General features: G+C 53.2%; 2 protein-coding genes across 11 annotated transcripts in view; one reads left to right on the top strand and one right to left on the bottom strand.

The window, feature by feature from the left end:
* ST3GAL4 (ST3 beta-galactoside alpha-2,3-sialyltransferase 4) overlaps nucleotides 1-8,648 on the top strand; it is a 51,071-nt gene extending 42,423 nt beyond the window's left edge. For 8 of the 9 annotated variants that reach the window (XM_053593187.1, XM_053593185.1, XM_053593190.1 and 5 more), the window contains exons 2-11: nucleotides 229-304; nucleotides 582-666; nucleotides 1,023-1,103; nucleotides 1,283-1,380; nucleotides 1,570-1,630; nucleotides 1,998-2,093; nucleotides 2,193-2,382; nucleotides 3,094-3,237; nucleotides 7,561-7,704; nucleotides 7,973-8,648. In XM_053593187.1, coding sequence (XP_053449162.1) covers nucleotides 229-304; nucleotides 582-666; nucleotides 1,023-1,103; nucleotides 1,283-1,380; nucleotides 1,570-1,630; nucleotides 1,998-2,093; nucleotides 2,193-2,382; nucleotides 3,094-3,237; nucleotides 7,561-7,704; nucleotides 7,973-8,059 — 1,062 coding nt within the window. In that variant the 3' untranslated portion in view covers nucleotides 8,060-8,648. Of the gene's footprint in view, nucleotides 1-72; nucleotides 89-228; nucleotides 305-581; nucleotides 667-1,022; nucleotides 1,104-1,282; nucleotides 1,381-1,569; nucleotides 1,631-1,997; nucleotides 2,094-2,192; nucleotides 2,383-3,093; nucleotides 3,238-7,560; nucleotides 7,705-7,972 lie in introns of those variants that run through there. The other variant, XM_053593191.1, reaches the window with a different exon arrangement.
* A 7,911-nt stretch (nucleotides 8,649-16,559) lies between these two features.
* KIRREL3 (kirre like nephrin family adhesion molecule 3) overlaps nucleotides 16,560-20,495 on the bottom strand; it is a 494,402-nt gene continuing 490,466 nt past the window's right edge. For both annotated transcript variants that reach the window (XM_053593181.1, XM_053593182.1), the window contains 2 exons: nucleotides 18,469-18,555; nucleotides 16,560-18,024 (listed from right to left, as the gene is read on the bottom strand). In XM_053593181.1, the coding sequence (XP_053449156.1) occupies nucleotides 17,581-18,024; nucleotides 18,469-18,555 (531 nt within the window). In that variant the 3' untranslated portion in view covers nucleotides 16,560-17,580. The remainder of the gene's footprint in view (nucleotides 18,025-18,468; nucleotides 18,556-20,495) is intronic.

Raw genomic sequence — 20,495 nt, 5'->3', positions numbered from 1 at the left:
GAGAGGACATGAGACTAGAGCAGGCCGTCTGGCTCAGGACCTAGTCCATGAAGGCATTGACCCTTGAGAAGTTAGGAGCGTATCCAGGGTGAGAAAGGACACTCTGGAGATGGCCACCCCTGGGAGCAGAGGAGAGATGGGGTGGATGGGGGTGTGTCCTGCTCTAGCACCCTGGCAGGACTGTTCTTGGAGCTGACCAGACAGACACCTGTGACTCCCATTTCCTAGGTGGCCCGAGGCAGCCGGGATGACAGCTCTCCCCAGGAACCCTGCTGCCTGCTGAGAAACATGACCAGCAAGTCCCGTGAGTGTTTTGTGAGCGCCCTACCCCAAAGGACGGGCCTCCAGGATCAGTCTTCAGCAGCTCCTAGTCCCTTCAGGACCCCTTGGGGCTGTGGAGGGACAGATGGGGAACCAGGGATCCCTCTCTTCACCTTGAAGGACAGCAGATACACTCAGGTCCAAGCCCTGAACTGGGCCCAGAGAGGGACAGGGAATGGTCTAGAGTGGGGCAGGTGAGGGTGGGCGGGGCTGTCCCAGCCTGTGTCTGCCTCCAGCTCCTCTGTGCATGTGCCCTGCAGGCTGGAAGCTCCTGGCCATGCTGGCTCTGGCCCTGGTCGTCATGGTGTTGTACTCCATCTCCCGAGAAGACAGCTACATTGAACTGTGAGTCCACTTTCTGCGTCTTTCCATTGGTTCTTCCCAGGGATGGGTGTAGGTGCAGGAGCTCATGGGACAGCTGGGTTCTAGGAGCCAGGGCAAAGCTTCTCCTGTTCAGCTGCTACTATGGGTCCTTTCAGGGGGAGGGAACCTGAGCCCTCACTGGGAGTGCAGGGGCAGGAGGAAATGGATCCCAGTGATCTGGGTTCAAAGTGAAACTTGGGCTGAGATGATTTCACACTGCAAGTGCCTCTCCAGCACCAGGGACCTCTGTGCGTGGAGAAGATTGGGGGTGCTGGAACATGGCCTCTGGGCTCCTGGTCTGACTGGGGTTCCTGTCTCCTCTCCTCTTCTGCCTCCAGTTTTTATTTTCCCATCCCAGAGAAGAGGGAGCCATGCCTACAGGGCGAGGCAGAGAGAAGGTCCTCTAAGCTCTTCGGCAAGTGAGTCCAAAGGATGGGGGAGGGGGCAGGACATGCAAAGGGGTTCACAGGGTGGGTGGACATGGGTCAGGTGAAGCCAGGGAGGAAAGGGGAACCAGGCAGTGTTGGTCAGGGCCCCGCCCTGCTTCCGCATCCGTAGTAATTCTTTTCTCATTCCCACCTTGTCTCACCTCCTGCAGCTACTCCCGAGATCAGCCCATCTTCCTGCAGCTTAAGGATTATTTCTGGGTCAAGACGCCATCTGCCTATGAGCTGCCTTACGGGACCAAAGGGAGTGGTATGTTCCCACCCTGCCCCTCACTACTCCACTTGCTATTCTTTGCTATCCACGGCTCCAGTCCCTGAGTTCTGAAGTTCTGAGCCAGAGGAGGAAGACAGCAGCCGGGCTCTGAGGACATGGGATGGAGGGCAGACAGCCTTCAGAACACCAGCTGTCGTGTCAGCCCTCCATCGGTTCTTTTTGCAGAAGATCTGCTTCTCCGAGTGCTGGCCATCACCAGCTACTCTGTACCCGAGAGCATCCAGAGGTAAGGAGATGCTCCTCCCCCGGCCGGTGTGAAGCAGTCATGGCCTAGCACCACCCGCCCCCAGCCCACGGCAGCCCAGCCTGGGCATCAGTGCAAGCAGGCAGAGGCTGCCAAGGATATCGCGACAGACAGAACTGGGCAGCAGCAAGGGTCCTGCAGGGGTGTGCCCATGTACCTTTCCTCCCCTCTGCCCTGCTCTGCTCCGTGTCCTCTCTCTTCTAAGGCCCAGGGCTGTAAAGCCAGCATGACCATGGTGGGGACCTGGCCAGGGCCTAGGAAGTGATCCCAAGATGGGCCCTGGGAGGTCCAGGCAGTGAGGGTAAAGTGGGCAGGGGCTCTATTGGGTCTGATTGCTCGTCTGTGGCAGCCTCAAGTGCCGCCGCTGTGTGGTGGTGGGAAACGGGCACCGGCTGCGGAACAGCTCGCTGGGAGATGCCATCGACAAGTACGATGTAGTCATCAGGTGTGTGCTCATGTCCTGCTTCTGCTGGGAGCCGGGCGCCCCTAATCTGGCTATGACCAGGCCCGGGGGCTGTGCTGATGGGTATTCTCCTCCCTGCAGACTGAACAACGCCCCGGTGGCTGGCTACGAGGGTGATGTGGGCTCCAAGACCACCATGCGTCTCTTCTACCCTGAATCTGCCCACTTTGACCCCAAAGTGGAAAACAACCCAGACACACTTCTTGTGCTGGTAGCTTTCAAGGCAATGGACTTCCACTGGATTGAGACCATCCTGAGTGATAAGAAACGGGTATGTGTGAGGTCAGGTGGGGCCCGAGACCCAGGGATGGGCCCTCATGGTACACGATGTCTGCCTTGCAGCCCTAAAGAGCTGGTGAGGGGACAGTGTTAACTGGGTTCCCAGCAGTCAGTGCCTTAGGCCTGCCACCGAGGGCAGTGCCCTGCAGGGCTTCTGGTAGCCACCCCAGCAGCTGGCATAAAAGCCCATGGAGTCAGGTAGCGCCAGCCAAAAGCACCCAAGCTGAGGGGCATCTGGAACAGGAAAGCTGCTGGAGTGTGTGTCTGCTGTGAGAAACTTGGGAGCAGTCATCTCCAGGCCCGGCAAGTTAGACCCCAGAGAGAGTGTATGATATCACGTGGCTGTCCAGTTGAATGCTGGACAGGTGGACATCTGATCTGGCATCTCTGTTGTGTTTAGGCAGCTTAAGACTCAAGCTGCTTCTGCCTGTTTGGATATCCTCGGAAGTGGGCCTTGATTGACCCTGTGCCAGGCTCATCTTGGTCCTGGGCCTCCTGGAGGGGTGTCCCTCCCCTCTCCTTTCTGGTCCTCTCCTTTGGTCTCCCTGTTCTGGCACACACCCCATCTCTTGCCCTCTCTCCTGTACTCCTGAAGTCTGCTGCCATTACTTGGAGCCCACCTGCTGGCTGGAGACCACTGGTTTGGACTTGAGAAACAGGTCTTCACCCTCTCCCATCTCTCTCTCTGACTCTATCCTTCCAGGTGCGAAAAGGCTTTTGGAAGCAGCCTCCCCTCATCTGGGAAGTCAACCCTAAACAGATTCGGATTCTCAATCCTTTCTTCATGGAGATTGCAGCTGACAAACTGCTGAGCCTGCCCATGCAGCAGCCACGCAAGATTAAGCAGGTGACAGTGGCTGGTGGGAAGACCTGGGCGGGAAGCAGGTGGGACCAAGGACCCCAGGAGAGGGGAGAATAACAACAGAGGCAACTGTTTGCATCTGACCTCCAGGAAAACACCTGTAAGCAAAGACACGTTATTACCTTGCTGTGGCCAGGTTCAGGCACACTGGGGACAGCTTCAGAGTGGGGAGAGGTGAAGGGTTGGCATCAGGTTTGGGGGTTGGAGTTAGAGGATGGTTTTGGAGGGCATTGGTCAGAGTTTGAACTGGGCAAACTTGAGCCCCTACAGGGTCACTGTGAAGTACTTCGTCTGCGACCTTGTATTGGAGCATGCTGGTCTGAATGAGTCGTCTTGCAGGTCACAGTTGGGTAGGGTGTGTCGGTTCTGGGGGTTAGGATGCAGCTTTGCAGGTTATGGCTGCAGTGTCAGTGCTCTGGTGGTGGCACTTCAACCCCTTTGTAGCTTCCCAAGTACTTGCACACCCAACTCAGAGGTGAGCCAGCAGACGTGGGCAGGGCCTCAGCTTTGCCATCTACCATTCCACTGGGCCGCCACTTGGTGCCTCGGTCTTCTTGCCTGTGTGGTGGGGACAATGTCCATACTGACCTTTGAAAGCCATTGTAGGTTTAAAAAAATCATCATATAAAATGTTCATTATGGAGGTCAGCACACAGCACCTGCTTCATAAACATTTGCCATGTCCTAAGCGAATGATGTTATGTTTTGCTGAGTACGTGCATGGGTGTCTGTTTTTGTGACAGCTCAGTGCCAAGCCCACATCTGCTGTGAGCAGCACACACCCCTTGCCCTAAGGGGACTCAATCTAGCAAAGTGAGCAGGAAAGCTGCACTATGGAGTTCCACAGGGCCACAGTGGGACGTTGTGCTGGGATTCAGAGGAGGGACAGGTCTCTGCTGAGGACTGTCTGGGATACCCCTCTGGCCTGCAAGGATCCCACGCTTATCAGTCAGAGAAAGGTTGGCAGGGGCCAGAAGCGCCACTGAGCTGGGGGAGTTGTGCCAGGGACAGAGTGTGGACAAAGAGGAGGTGGGGAGGGAGAGAGAAGAGGGTGAGGACCTGAGCCCAGCTCAGGGTGGCAGGGAGAGAAAGGAGGGAGGGATATGACATCATACTCATGTTCTGCTGCTGCTCCCTCCTTAGGCAGCCAGGAGGCCTGCAGTGGTGCCCATGTGTGAGCTCACAGTCCTGGGAGCCAAAGCCCAGCACAGTGCATTTGGATTCTTTGTGCTCATAGGCTGGACTCAGTTCGTCAACCAGACTGAGTTTTTCTTTTTTTTAAATTTTGGATTAATATAGGGTACACATAATTAGGTTACACTGCTTGTGTCTGTTAGGAGAAACCCGAGTTGTATTTGAGCCCTTCATGTAGGAGGTGTGCCATATACCCTGCTTTGCAGCTATTAGTTGGGGGCTCACTGAGTTCTTCCCTGGAGGCTTGGGGGAACCTTGCTTCCTTGCACACTCAACTCCCGTGCTTGTAGGGCTGAGGGCCCCATTCCCCTTGCTGGCTTTCGGCTGGGGAGTGGCCACCCTTACTTCCTGGGGCTGCCCACAGTCCTTGCCACATGGCTCCTCCTCCTTCAAGCCACTGATGGCATGACACATCCTTGTTGTGTTTCCAGCCTCTGACTTCCTCTGTTTTTGATCTTGACACCCAGATTTAAAGGTTCTGGAGATGAGGTGAAGCCTGGCAGGACAGTCTCCTCCCCTATAGTCACCTGTGCCATATTAAGTGACACAAGGAAATACCATCTTCACAGGCTCTGGCTAAAGTGACACAAGGAAATATCATCTTCACAGACCCCCGCCACACGTGAGGGAGACCTGCAAGGGCTGGGGTCATTGGGTCCACTTACAATTCTGACTGCTACCAGGTCACAAGTGAAACTGAGGGATTTCTGACCAAGACTGGGGTTCCAGCGTGGACAGTGGGGTGGTGATGGCTAATATACTGGACTAATAAAATACAGGAGGAGGAGCTAGATGAGTGTGAGGAACTGTCCAAGCAGAGCAGGCAAGAGGCCACGGAAATGTGGGTTAGCAGCCGCCAACATGGGTGGTGACAGCAGTAGGGAGAAGATGGAGGCTGGGCAGGAAGTGGAAGGTGAGTGGATAGGGGCTGGGGGACACTGGGAGAGCCGAGGCTGGGCAGGGAGTGGAAGGTGAGTGGATAGGGGCTGGGGGGACACTGGGAGAGCCGAGGCTGGGCAGGGAGTGGAAGGTGAGTGGATAGGGGCTGGGGGGACACTGGGAGAGCCGAGGCTGGGCACGGAGTGGAAGGTGAGTGGTTAGGGGCTGGGGAGACACTGGGAGAGCCGAGGCTGGGCAGGGAGTGGAAGGTGAGTGGATAGGGGTTAGGGGGACACTGGGAGAGCCGAGGCTGGGCAGGAAGTGGAAGGTGAGTGGATAGGGGCTGGGGGGACACTGGGAGAGCCGAGGCTGGGCAGGGAGTGGAAGGTGAGTGGATAGGGGTTAGGGGGACACTGGGAGAGCCGAGGCTGGGCAGGGAGTGGAAGGTGAGTGGATAGGGGCTGGGGGAACACTGGGAAAGGTGAGGCTGGGCAGGGAGTGGAAGGTGAGTGGATAGGGGCTGGGGGGACACTGGGAGAGCCGAGGCTGGGCAGGGAGTGGAAGGTGAGTGGATAGGGGCTGGGGGGACACTGGGAGAGCCGAGGCTGGGCAGGGAGTGGAAGGTGAGTGGATAGGGGTTAGGGGGACACTGGGAGAGCCGAGGCTGGGCAGGGAGTGGAAGGTGAGTGGATAGGGGTTAGGGGGACACTGGGAGAGCCGAGGCTGGGCAGGGAGTGGAAGGTGAGTGGATAGGGGCTGGGGGGACACTGGGAGAGCCGAGGCTGGGCAGGGAGTGGAAGGTGAGTGGATAGGGGCTGGGGGGACACTGGGAGAGCCGAGGCTGGGCAGGGAGTGGAAGGTGAGTGGATAGGGGCTGGGGGCACACTGGGAGAGCCGAGGCTGGGCAGGGAGTGGAAGGTGAGTGGATAGGGGCTGGGGGGACACTGGGAGAGCCGAGGCTGGGCAGGGAGTAGAAGGTGAGTGGATAGGGGTTGGGGGGACACTGGGAAAGGTGAGGCTGAGTAGGGAGTAGATGGTGAGAGGGTAGGGGGTTGGGGGAACACTGGGAGAAGAGGTGAGGTTGGGCAGGGAGTGGAAGGTGACAGCGTAGGGGGCTTGGGGGACAGAGGCCCAGAACTGACCCTACGTGGGCATGGGTGGCTGGAATGTTCTTGGAAGCGGGTTGCTGGAGCTGAGGAAGGCTGCCTACCCCTGAGGATGGTTGAGGGACAGAGGAAGTGAGGGCCTCAGGGAAGCTCATCTGGTATAGGAAAGGGATAGCTGTCCTGGTTCAAAAAGGGAAGGCCCACCCCCTAAAGGGTCACACAGCTGGTGAATTTCAAAGCCCCCAGATCTTCGGAGTGAGGTGTGGCTATCTAAGGAGGAAGACAGAACCTTTTTCCTCCTTTGAGCAGGAAGGAAAATCTTGCTAATCTTTCTAAGGCTTGGTTTTCTCATCTGTAAGAGGGGGTTGATGACAGTACCTCCCACCAAGTGTTTTGTGAGGACTGGATGAGATGGTGCATTGTACTAAGTAGGATGCTTAGCATAGTGCCTGGCACCAGAGTGCTCAAAAAGTAATAGGTTTGACGGTTGTCATCAATGTCATTCTGATGGGCCTCCTCATCCATGGAGGCTCAAAACCTCCCCTGGATGTGTGATGCTTCCTACCCTGTGTAGTAGCCACAAGCCACGTGTGGTATTTATTTGTACAGGGTAGCCATAAAGTACACGTGCAATTTAAAATAGACAACTATTACTTAACATAGATAACTATATTAAATGGCATGCAAACTTTGTGGCCACCCTGTATTTATTTTTCAAAATTTAATTTATTTACTCACATTAATTACTACGTTTCTAGAGACAGGCTCTCTCCATGTGGCCCAGGCAGGAGTGTAGTGGCTATTCCTAGGTGTAAACACACAGTTCTCTGCAGCCTCGCACCCCTGGGCTCACGTTTTCTCCCATGTCAGACTCCTGGTGTGTATCACCTCGCCTGGCACATGTGACTATTTACAGTTTAATTAATTAAAATTCAACTAAATAAAACATTCAGTTTCTCAGTTGCACTGACCCCATCCACATGCTCATCTGGCTGGTGGCGGTCACACTGGATGGTGTGGGTGGGGGACGTTGCTGTGATGGCAGAGTTCCAGTACCGAGTGCCTGCTGGCCTGGGAGAGGTGGAAGAAGCGGGGCTCCCTCTGATACACCCCACTCCTTGTCCTTCAGAAGCCCACCACAGGCCTGCTGGCTATCACGCTGGCCCTCCACCTGTGTGACTTGGTACACATTGCTGGCTTTGGCTATCCAGATGCTTACAACAGGAAGCAGACCATTCACTACTATGAGCAGATCACACTCAAGTCCATGGCGGTAAGCAGCCCTGCTGCGAGAGCTGGGTTGGACGGATGGGCCTGGGGACTGGACAGGCAGAGGGACAGCAGGTGAGGGAGTGTGGTGCTCAGGCCTGGAGGTGGTCATTCAGGAGTCCGAGCTGGAGCCGAGGCACCCTCAGTGTGCAGCCGCACAGGAGCCAGCACAGGGAGGAGCCCCCAGAAGTGTGGGGTGTGGCAGGGAGACTTCTCTGGGGACAGTGAGATCCCTCAAGGTCCCTCAGTCACTTCCTTGGCTATTCTCACAGGGGTCAGGCCACAACGTTTCCCAGGAGGCCCTGGCTATTAAGCGGATGCTGGAGATGGGAGCCGTCAAGAACCTCACGTCCTTCTGACTTGGGCAAGAGCTGCAGTCCGTTGGTGGCCCATGCTGCTGCCTGGGTGACCCCCACCCAAGGCGTGGGGGTGCCTGATGCCAGCACGACCCACTTGGACTTACCCTCTTCTGTTTGGGGAGGGAGTCCTGGGACTGGCCAAGTCGGAGATGAGGCTGAGTGCTGGCTGCTCCTGTCGAGCCAGGTCTGGTCGGGTGGAGGCCCTGGGCTGCGGGAGCTGGCCAAGGCAGAGGCTTGCTGCTGCAGCGTCTCCTCTGTGCCAGCACCGAGAGATTATTTAACGGGCTATTTAACTATGGGCAGGAAGGTGCTGTGGGCTGGCCCCATGGCATCTAGCAAAGAGACCAGAATAGGGTTCTGCCCACTTTTTATAAAAACTTACACGTGATGGACCCACCAAGGCCTAGACACAGAGCTGGCCTCCCAGGAGGGCGGGGGTATTGAGAATCGGCAGGTGCCCTCCAAAGAGGGGCTGCTACCTCCCAGCAGGCATGGGAAGAGCACTGGTATGGGGGTTCCACCAAGAAGGGGACCTCGTTGAGAAAAGAGGTTAAAAACCCACCATTAAACTATTTTTCCTAAAATGGAAGCAGGTGTGATGCCCTGCCTTCTTTCAGGTTGGGGAGGGAATAGGTGAGAGTGTGGCAGCTCGGCATTCAGGGAACAATCACTTCTTGAGTACAGGGCTTGGTGCCCAGTGGTGCGTTAGCTCCCTGGCACTGCAGGTGAGCTGGTGATGCCTGCAGCAGGTCTATGTACACACACCCAGCCTGGCTCCTGCATACTAGTTTACTTCCCAGAGGGAGCAAGGGGCCAAGGATGTCAGGTGGGAGCAGTGGGTCCTCTCCCATCTTCCTTCCTCTCTCTCTATTCTTCAGTTATTAACACCTTATACTGGAGGTGTATGTTTTAAGGACAGGGGTGGGGTCAGACAAAGAAAGCCAAGTTTCCTTTCTTAGATTAATGGAAACCAGAAAATGGACTTTATGGAAGGTCCTGTGAGCAACCTAGGCTGCCAAGATGGGGGGTGGGGGGCAGGGCTAGAGGGCAACACTGGGGGATCTGGCTGGGCCTGTCAGTCAGTTGCAGGGCCAGGGGATGAAGTAGCTTCTTTCCCAGGTCTCTAGAATCCTAACAGCCCTGCCATTTGCCTGTCTCTCCCAGCTTTGTCCTCCATCTTCCCAGGCCCCTGCATAGCTGCCAGTTGGGCTTCCTGCCACCCCACAGCTGTCCCTTTACATCTGGAGCCAGCAGAGAGAGTTGGAACGCCCTCATGGGGAATGGAACTTGCAGCTGTGTTCCTGGCTTTCTTGGAAAGAGTTGCAGCCTTGAGGTTTTGAGACAAGCCAGGCTGGGACAGGACAGATAAAGAGGGCAGCGATTTGGGAGGAACAGAGGAAGATGACACAGTTCCTGCAGGGTGTTGGAACAGCCTTAAGAACACCCAACCTCTTCCTACAGGATGGTCCTGAGGACCACCCTGGGAAAACAGAATAGCCTGCTTCTTCAGTGGCTGAGTGCTTTGTTCACTGCCCTCTCCCTGGGTGGGGGTGGGGGGGTGCTGAGAGCAAATAGGGCCCTAATATTGGAGCTCCAAGCCCCCTCCCCTCCACAAGAGCACAGGCTTTATTCTGGGTGGGCCCTTGTTGACCTCAGCAGGGATGTGCGAGGTGGGGTAGGGGTCTCAGCTCTGCTCCCCCCGATGGTTCCAGTTACTCCTGGTGGGGGAATGCAAGGGAGTGTCCATTTCCCCATCCAGGGTCATTGGGGGTAGCTGTCTACACACACAATCCAGCTGTCCTGGACGGGAGCCACTGCCTGTTACTAAACGTGCTCAAACTTGAGCCAGAATCCAACACTAAGGGATGGGCCAGACCTCTCCCCTCAGCTCCACACACGCACATATGTAGACACAGGAGCTTTTTACATTTTTTGTTGGGTTGTTTCTGATACCATATGCAGACAGTCGTTGGAGATCACGCACAGAGAGGACTGTGCACGTGTGGGTGGGTGTGCGAACGCCCAGAGAGACCCCTGTGTGCCCCACATCCTACCCAGACTGAGGAATCCAGGCCAAGGTCAGAGCTGGGAGTGAAGCTTTGATGTGGAGTTGCTGGATGGGGTTCCTTGGTGTTCTGGGAAGGAGACTTTTGGCCTCCAATTAGCACTGCCAGTGTGAATGAACTGCCTGCCAGCCGGCCTGGGACTGATTAAGCGAGCCCTGAATGAAGAGAAAGACGCTTCAGTGCAAGTCAGGAACTCTGGGTTCTTCTCCAGGTTCTGCCACTTAATTCTGTACGATCTAGGACCATTTATGCACTTCTGTGCCCCAATGCCTACCTTTCTTGAAGCAAAAGAAGGATGGGTCCTCACCAAGACCACTTATTTCAAAATTATATGGAGAGGTTTAAGAAGGCTGCTGGGGATGGGATGTCAACAAGCACCCAGAACCCCTGCTCTAGTAGTCCAGATTCTGGGATCATCTCACCGGCCCCTTTCCACTCCGCCGTCTGCGCACCACACCCAGGCTAATCCCGGTGCCCTTGAGCCGCGTTAATCTGGCGCCCGCGCGGTTTTCACCGCGGGGGGCGGGGGAGGAGTTACTGAGCTCAGATCGCCCCGCCCCGACGGCAGGGGCGGGGCCGCGCCTGCGCCGTCCGCGCGTACGCCGGCCTGACCCTCCCGACTGTGGGAACGGGTGGCGAGTCTCGCGGTCTCTGCGGAGCTTTGGCCAGCTTTCCCCGCCTCCTCCCGGAGACCTCCGGGACGCTGACCCTGGCCAGCGCCTCGCATCCGGCACCTCCCTGGCAACCAGCGCAAGTTGTGGCGACGGCTGCAGAGGGAAGCCGGGCGGGGCGGGGCGAGGCGCCTGTTGCTCGGAACACACGCTTGCCCGCCTCGCCTTCCCCCTGGAGGGGGCGGTCAAGGTCAGAGCCGTCCAGCTCTGTCCCATCCAGGGGGAAACTGAGGGGAACGTAGGTCTCATCTCGTGCAGGAACACATTCAAATGATATACTCTGTACTTACATCACAGGGTGTGCCGTAATTTTGAGCACTTCACGTCTTTATTTACACTTCTCCAGGGTTTATAAGTACACGCAATTGCTTTATCCCAGAGACCGTCTACCCTACAAAAAGTTTGAGCTTGGAAGCAGTTCTGCCTGGGAGGCGGAAAGGTGTACTGTGCGGGGCTGGATGGTGAGCGGTGCTCCTACCGGCTGGTGGTGATTACTCATGCCTGGCTTAAAGATCGAATGGAAATACTGTTGTAGTAACATTGTATAGATTGTGAAGTGTGATATCAGTATTAGATTGGAAAGCTGCCTTTGATGGAAAATCCAGGACAGGGTATGAAACAGGTCCGGTCCATTTGTAGGGCCAGATACTTCAGGTAGTGAGTAACATGGCTGATCACAGAAAAGGCTTTGTTTTCAAATCACCCACAAACTAAGTAGGGGAAGGTGAGACTGACATCACTGGCGTGACTCAAACAAGGCAGGCTTTGGGTGACCAGCAGTTTCGATAGTGGTTTTCAAGCTGAAGTCAAGACATCTTTAGGGGTTTTGGAGAAAGGTTTCTTGGGAGACGTTACCCATTTAAAAGAAATGCAGCATACCACAGTGGTTTCCTAAACAAAGATTGAGAAGTACAACCTCAGAGTTATCTCTCCCCTTTCTGACGTCTTAAATATAGTTTCAGAAAACTAATTGTTAGTTTTAACATTCCTGTTCTGTACCAGACATGCTTCCAAGGAATCAGGTTGTCTTTCCAACTTAAAAAGTTTAAAGAGGGGTATGGGGTGCGTGTGTGTATGTGTGTGTGAGATTGAGCTAGTTCCTTCTCAATGAGTTTACCTCTCTTGTTAGAGATCTTTAGGATCCTGCACCCAAGACAGAAGAAGTTGGGATCAACCTTGAGTCTTACTTGATGACAGTTTGGAAAAAGCCCAAATGTACTGGAAGAATTGCAGAGCTGCTTCACTTAAATGGATAAGAAAAAATGGGAAGCAGAGGACAGACCACAGTGCTAAGAGAGTTAGTGCAAAAGGGTTTGACACAAGGATTTAGGGAAAAATCATCTTTGGGTGAGGCAGGTGCTATGTCTCAGGTTCCCAGGGAAGGCCGACAGTTTGAACACCCACCTGGGAACAGAGTTGTAGCTGCCTGTCAAGAGCCTGGGGAGGCTGAGAGGGTGGAGCTGGGTGGGGAGAAACAGCCTTGGCCCAGACATTGAAACCACCCTAGGGGGTGGAAGTTGGAATCACTGAACTGAGCTCTATCATTCTGAGGCTTGCCAAAGATGTATTTATATACATCACTGAGTTTATAACCCTTTAGGAGTGCCTTCACTTGCTTGAGAATGGGTTTCTCATCATACTAAGCTGCTCTACTTGAGAAAAAAAGTTTCAAGAGTATGAGTTCGAGTCTGGCAAAGAAATTTGCTCCAGTTCTGTGCTCATTTTTTTCTCTGTGGATTTATGTTGCATTAACGTAGCCCTTGCATGGCAGGAGAGCTAGGGAAACTTTTTAATTAAAAGTCAAATAGGAAGAAATCCTTATCTGAAAATTCTGCCTTAGAAGAAGTCCTGCATCTGAATCTGAATCCTTACCTGTAGCACTTTACCGCTGCTTGCCACCTTCTTTCAGTATTTCTCTCAAGTTCAGTGCCCCTGAGCGTCATAGATACACTTTCTAGTCTGTAGGCAGCAGAGCCCTGGTCCCCTCATTTCTTTGCAGAGCTGGTGAAGGAGGTAGTATCTTTAACTTCGTCCACTGAACTTGTTTTTGTCTAATGGGAGATGACCTTTCTTTATTCAACACCTATCCTGAGTAGTACTTCTTCTGTTGCATAATTAGGAACAAATTTCGGAGAAGTTCCATTTAATTAGGACCCCAATTCTCCCAGTGAAGATTTGGACTTCCTGAGACTTCCCCTCCCTTGTCTTTGAACATTAAATCTCTAGATGCACTGTACAGAAGACAATTATAAAGCAGCATTCTTTGAATGTTCTCATAGCATTCCAAGATACTGCCAAGGGCCATAAGGTGAAGGAGCAGAGGAAGGAAATGCTTGTGCTTGTCTGGTATTTCCCAGTTAGGGAGCTCAAGGAAGCTTGCAGCTGCCCTTTGGGTGGGCTGAGTGGAATGTCCCACAGAAGAGCACTGGGAACACGGTTTGGCAGGCAGATACTGGCCGAGGCATAAACATAACCAGGGAGGGTGATCAAAATTCAACAACCAATGCCAGGAAGGTTATGTTAACCAGTGTGATAAAAATTTGTCAAATGGTATATAAAACCAGTGTATGGTGAAAAATAAAAAACAACCCACCTTGTGAATGGTTTGTGTTCACAAAAACCTTTTAAAGATGAGGGCTGTGTAGTAATGCAAACCTTCAGTGTATGTCAAAGCCCTTGCTATTAGGGAGAAAGGGGAGCAGGGACCAAAGAATAGCAGAGAGGGAAAGAACTCATGGTCCCAGCACAAACCTGGGCTCATTCAGGAAAACAATTCCTTATAAAAAGAAGAATAGCTTGGATTTTTTTAATTCCCTCAGTTTGTGACCTGGTTGGAGGGTTGGGGAAAAGATGATCAGAGGCCTACTGGATATGAGAAGCAACTGTCCACAAGAGAGCTCTGGACCAGCAACTCCCTGGGATTTGCAGCTGGTTTTGGTGTGAAAGCTACAAATAGCTGGTGTGTGGTTACAGCGCCTACAAACCACTGAGATCCGAGGCTTTTCCAAGACCTTTTTAGAGAGAAGTAAAACTTAAGATTTAGTTGAGATGTCATTGGTCTGTGTCTAAAGGTTTGTTTCTTTACATAGGCACACCAGCTGGTATTTTAAATAAACATCTGTATGTGAATTAAGATAGTTTTGATTTAAACATTTATATATTTTTTAAAATAAAGAGTGTCTTCTACAGGGAAAGCTCCTACAGAAGATAGCAGGACTCCCCTTTATCTTTTTCTTTCTGGGGCCATTGCAGACCACACAGGATACCTGGGAGAGAGCTCATCACACATGTGGGCTCCAAATGGCTATGGAAAGATTGTACCAAATACCACAGCAGCAGTTTCCTTTCTAGCCAGGAAGTGAGAAATGGAATTCCTGTCAGTTGCTTTTCTGTTGTTCTGAGAACTCTCACAAGGACTGCATCATATTTGTTTTCCTTTCCCTGAGTCCTTTTTGTTCTGGAAACCTAAAGGCAGCTTCGTGGCCTGTTGCTTAAGAGGATTTGTTTAAATAGGCTTCAGCAGGAACTGATTCGATGTGGCAGTTTAGCTCTTCATATGAGAGCACTTCCTGTTCCAGGAAAGTTGAAGAATGGTGGAAATCGCCCTGGCCTTGCAGGCTGGCAGCGAGCCTGAGAATCAGAGACTGGCTCCCACCCAGTGACTCCGAGCCAATAGTGAAGTTTTACGCTATCAGCAAACTGGGTCCTGGCCTTGGTGGGGGTGGGGAGGATTTGATACACAGAACATCTTTGTTTCCCCGGTCACTTGGGGACTTCAAGTGGAGGATGCTAGTCCTGCCTTTCTAGTGGAGCTGAGGCCTGTTCTTGCCCAGCTGGCCCGGAGTGGGCACAGCAGATGACCTTTACCAGCAGCTGCTTCCACCCACAGTCTAGATGAGGGTGGCCTTGAGTCTGCCCTGGAGGGTGGAAGCATCTTGTAGTGGAAATCATGTGCTTGAAATCTCATGTTTGCCACTTGTTAGATCTTGACCTTGGGCAAGTCTTGAGGTTCCTTGAAGCCTAATTACCACATCTGTAAAATGGCATGCTTTGTAGAATTGTGAAGATTAAATAAGATTACAAATGTAGAGCACTTATTTTATTTAATGTGAAATCACCTACAGGGAAATTCAGGACTTCCCACTGCCTTTTTTTTTTTTTTAAACACCTTTCTTTACCAGCTTTTCTGCATCCTCCCTCCTTTATGAGAAGGTACTAGGGCTGGGGACTGCTGAAGGATGCACGCAGCTCAGTCTGGGCTCCTTCTTGATGCTCCAGAGCCCCCAGTCTTCCCTAATTTTTCCCTCCATCCTCTTCTGTCTCACAAAGACTGCACTTTAATAAGAAAGGGGACTTGGAAGGGGGGACTTCTGTCGCTTCGGTTCTTTGCCATATTTGTGCTTTGGAGAGTGCTCAGAGGCTTGGGCACTGTACAGCTAGCCTTTGCACTGCCCTGGTGCTCTTGTTCAGCCTTGGGGATAATCAGTGCTCTTACCAGGGAGCGCCTAAGGGCAAGGAGGAAGAAGGGTTCATTCTGTTTTGGGAAGAGAGCAGATTTCTTTTCTTTTCTTCTGGTTCTTTTATAACTTCTACCCTATTAGCTCTGTGGGTGGGGGGACTGGGACAGCCGGAAGGAGCAAGGCAGGCTGTGGTGAGGATTGGGAGGTAGACTGTCTCCTCTCCAAGGTGGGGAGACGAGGAGAAGCTGGTGGACAGTCCTCCCAAGTCCCCTTTCTTATTCTAGCACACCAAGGCATTTTGCACATGCTCTTGGATCCTTGTTCCCTGCTGGCAGAGAGAAAACCCACATGGGAAGAGGCAAGGCTTGCCAAGATTGAAGGGCAGGGGCTAACATCCTGGCATCTCTGCTGGGTCGGAATGGTCCTGAGAGCAGGATGCAGGGTGGGGCTGCACAGTTACATTTCTGATCGTTCTCCCTTGGGCTTTGGGGCTGCAAAGGATGATACCCCGAGAACTGAGGCATTTTGAAGCACCAGGAAATAGGGTTGAAGCAATAATTCCTCTGAGTGGAGGAGCTATGAAAGCTGTGTATAGAATCTGTGGATTGGGCCCATCCATGGAATCAGGGTCTTCCTGGAAAGGAACACAAATTTGTGTGATAAAGTTTCCATGATGGGTGAGGACTAGCAGGAAACATTGGAGAAGAAAAGTCTACAACTGATGAGGAAACTCCAAGGTTTAAGGACAGTTTGGCTCTTCGTTTGAGTCCCTGAACTAGCAGCGTTCTAACTTGCCTGTTCATCAGCTTCATCTGCCATGGCTGCCTCAAGCTTCCTACCCAAGCAAAGCCATTCTTAGAATCATGTGAGTCTCACATTGAGTGTCAGGTGCTCAGTGGTCTGTCTGTCGCTCCTTGACAAAAGAACAGAAGGACTAGTGGGAGTATCGGACCTTCTTGTCTGAGCCTCTAGCGGAGGGAACTTTCCTTGCAGAATATAACTGAGAGGAAAGATCTAGAATGACTGGCCAGAGTCCAGCAAGGCCACTTTGCCTCTGAGCTGTACTTGGCATGAGTCAGGTGGTTGGGGAGTCCTATTTCTGCCCTCTGGGTTGGGCCCACACACAAAGGAGAGGGGTCTGCCTGGAGGTTTATTGCCACCACAACCAAAGCTATCAGCCTTCATTGCTGGGAAAACTGAATTAAAGAAGGGCAAAGAACCTGGGGTCCCAAAGCCTACACTGAGCTCGTGGGTTCCTCCAATGCTTCTGTAGAAACAAAAGAACAGAACGACTTGTGGGATGGGAGTAATGGCCCTAACGTTTATTCTCAGGTGGTGAGTAGGAGGGGTGAGGTGTGGATACCTTTCCTGTCTGCCTGGAGTCATCCTGAAGGCAGGATTCTCGTCCTTGTGTCCTTCTGGCCATCTTACAGACCTGACCTCCAAGGCCCTCAAAGCCAACACCTCCCAGGAAACACTCTCTTCATGACTTCAGAGAACGCTGACCAGAGAGGATCTGGCACTTCTTACACTAACCCTGCTGTGCTGAGGGGCAGAGGGGAGTACACAAAGCTGGAAGGCGGGTGAGGAGGCTGTGAGCCACACAGGTTGGGGGGCATGGGCATGGTCTTCCCCAGGTACTCACACTCTCCCTCCTCCCCTCCCAGTGGTCCAGGCCCCAAGTAGGTCATTCCCACCTCTGAGTTCAGAGTATTGAGTCTAAGCACAGAACTGCAAGAGCTTGGACACAAACACCAAACAAACGGGGTGGGCTCCAGCTAGCGAGGTCAGAAAAACGCCCCTTTGGTCAGGGCCATTTCTGGCTTCTCAGCCCCAAGGTATGCCTGTGAGCAGCGGGGAGCCCAGGCTGTGGGGCAGCTCAGCGCTGGGAAGGACCCTACCCCCTCCCCCCGCAGGGCTGTACAGAGGCAGAGGTGCAGGGGCAAGGCTTACTAATGGCAAGGTGTAGAGCAGGTGAACCAAGAGTGGATGGCAGTTCCACAGAAGCAAAGTTATAGCTGCCACTTGTGCTGTGGGAGGAGCAGGTGAAGGGCCTATAAGAAGGGGCTGGGAAGAGGGCTCTGGCACTAAGCTGCTGGCTCAGCAGCATCCTGGGTTCGCTCCCTGCCTGCCTGCCTCTGGTCTGCAGCTGCGGACCCAGATTTGTGCTTGATTAGAGCTTCAGAGGAAGGTGGTGGCAGAGGCCTGGGAGGCTTCCTGGAGGTGGCCAGTTCTGGGATCCTCTGCCAAGTGCCTTTAGTCCCCAGAGCAGCAGAGCAGTGTTCTGCCCTCTTCTCAGCTGTCCCCACCCGAGGGTATGACCCTCAGACGTGAGTCTGCATCCGCCGCTGCAGGGGCCGGCTGGGGTCGGAGTTCTGGGAGGAGGACTGCGAGTGGTGGGAGGAGGAGGCGGAGGCCTTGCTGGCCTTGTCGAACTGCACATAGCCGTCCTGCTTGCCGCTGCTGCTGACACTGCTGTCACACTGCGTGTCCAGAAAGGAGCTGCTGTCGCTGAGAGAGCCTCTCTGGAACTCCCGCTCACAGAGCTCGATGGACGAGCTGCCCATGCCCAGCACGAACCTCTGCCCGTAGTCGTAGAGGCGACCCTGGCCGCTCAGGGTGCTGTAGATGTTGGTGAAGGACATGCCCGTGGGCACGCGCTGCTTGCCCGCCGGACGCAGGTCTGGCTGACAGCTGGACAATGAGATGGTCGGGGTGGAGTGGTGCTCTTTGAAGGTATTGACGCTGTAGTAGCCATTGGTGGGATCCTGGGGGGCGGGGCACGAGAGACAGGAGCATCACTGGGACAGCCTTCCCTGTCCTGCCTCATGCGGTGGGGTGGTGGGGATACCAAGCAGGACGCAGGCGGCAGGGCAGTGGACCCAGGAGCGGAGGGCTGGCCCAGGTCCAAGTCAGGGTAGTGCAAGATCATTTTCAAGTCAGACTTGGTTGTTTTGTTTTTATCCTGAACAGGATGGGTAATTTTGAAATCTACATGTGAGGAGGCTGTGGGTGGCCTTCGCACTCCCAGCCCTGCAGTGCAGGGGTGGAGAGACCAGGAGCTTTGGCAGGGGAGCATCCCAGCTTAGGGGTCAGGCAGGCTGGCCTCTGGCCCTTCTCTTCTCCCACCCGCTCTCATGGATTTGTGGCTTGGTCCATGGGAGCTGAAGACCAGGCCCCATGGCTGTGTCTTACAATCTGCAGCTCCTTACCTTCAAATTCTGAAACTCTTTCTCCTCTTCCTTGAGGACCTCCAGCTGTTTCAGTACCGAGTCTTGTTGGAATTCACCCCGGTCCATCTACAACCCAAAATGGCTGCTCAGTGGACAGGAGCTGGGCTAACCTTCCACTTCCCCAAAGGAAAAGATGGCCATCTGTGCCTCCCCTCCTCCACCCTCACTACCTGGGCAAGGGAGAGAATCAGGGTCCATTCCTGGCGCCCCATCTCAAGAGACAGGCAGGCATGGGTGGGGGCGAGGTCAGGTCTGTAAGGCCACCCTTTCTTCACTTGGGGCATTACCTTGGGAGATCTCATATTCAATTCAATCCATTGAGCATTTATTATAAAATTTCAATTGGGCACTGTGCAAAGGGCCAAGGATATACAGATTGAGATACATTAGGACACAGTCAACCTGCTCAGGGAGATAGACTTGTAGAGAGGCAATTACAGAACAGCAAGCCCTGGGCATAGCCGGGCTTCTCAGGGCAGGTCCTCAGCCACTGCCAGGGCCTAATGAGGCCTTAAGAAGGAACAAGGAGCGACCGCACGTGAGATGCAGGTGACCGTGCCACACCTGTTATTCCAAGCAGGAACTTAGATGCACTGGAAAGTTATCTTGCTTACAGGGTGCCAAAAGCCCAAGGGCCAGGATCAATTCCTGCTTCTCTTGGGGTCTTCCCCTCACCTGGCCCAGTGCCTTGCATGCTGTGGTCACTGACCAAAATGCTTTTGGAATGGAATCTTGTAATTTTTTTTTTTTTTTTTAGACAGTTTCAAGCTGTGGCCCTGGTTAGAGTGCTGTGGCATCATAGCTTACAGCAACCTCAAACCCTTTGGCTTCAGTAATTCTCTTGCCTCAGTTTCCCAAGTAGCTGGGACTATAGGCACCTGTCACAAGGCCCAGCTATTTTTTTGTTGTTATTGCAATTGTCATTGTTTTAGCTGGCCTCGGCCAGGTTCAAACCCACCAGCCTCAGTATATGTGGCTGGCACCCTACCCACTGAGCTATGGGCGCCACCAAGGAATCTCATAATCCTGATTCACCTGGGTCTAGCACAGTGCTTGATATACGCAGGGTTGCTCTAAATCAGGCATCCTCAAACTTTTTAAACAGGGGGCCAATTCACTGTCCCTCAGACCGTTGGAGGGCCAGACTATAGTTAAAAAAAAAAAAAGCTATAAAGAAATTCCTATGCACAATGCACATATCTTATTTTGAAGTAAAAAAACAAAATGGGAACAAATACAATCACACCGCCTCATGTGGCCTGCGGGCCACAGTTTGAGGACCCCTGCTCTAAATGTTGTGTTTATGTTGAGTGAATGAATAAAATGGCTTAGCTCTAAATTACTGAAGATTAAAATAATTATGGGGCATAAGAGGAAGAGCAAAGCATACTCCACATCCTGTGGGTGTATGAATTACTCAGAGGGATCACAAGAGATGCTTAACCTGTGACACATGAGAGGCTGGCCCTGCATCCCACCTGCCAGTGTGTGAGCCGGGCCAGGTGCCACCTGCTCACTGGGTGGGGTTCTTTCTTCTTCCTTGAAATTTGTTTTCCTCATCTCCTTTGGAGCCCCACGGAATCAGCCAAGGTGTTTCCATCCAGTTACCTCCTCACTAACGATACTGCTGTTTTCATTTTTCCAGTAAGTGCTCTGGCTCCATCTGGGTTGGAGACCTTCTTTCCCACCAAATTCAACTCCTAAACCTGCCTTCTCCTTGGTGATGGGGCTGTCTCAGGGCTGGGGAGTGAAGATCTCTCCAAAGGGGCCAAGCCACAGAGCCCTCAGCAGGCCGCTTCTGCTGAGTTAGCCTGCTCTCACCTGCTACTGAGTGGGAGATGGGAGGGAATTCAGGGTCCCATCCGGGATGAAGAGCAGACCTGATGAAGGTCCAGTCTGTGATTCCTCCCTTGTAAAATAAATGCTCCACTGTGTCAGGCACTATGCCAGGCCTAGGGGAATAGACGAGCGCAGACCCTCAGGCATATGACCCTTGCCCTTGAGGA

The sequence above is a fragment of the Nycticebus coucang genome, chromosome 6 (assembly GCF_027406575.1).
Source record: "Nycticebus coucang isolate mNycCou1 chromosome 6, mNycCou1.pri, whole genome shotgun sequence".
Classification (NCBI taxonomy): domain Eukaryota; kingdom Metazoa; phylum Chordata; class Mammalia; order Primates; family Lorisidae; genus Nycticebus; species Nycticebus coucang.
Note: the sequence above shows the minus strand (reverse complement) of the source record. Positions and strands in the feature narration are given on the sequence as shown.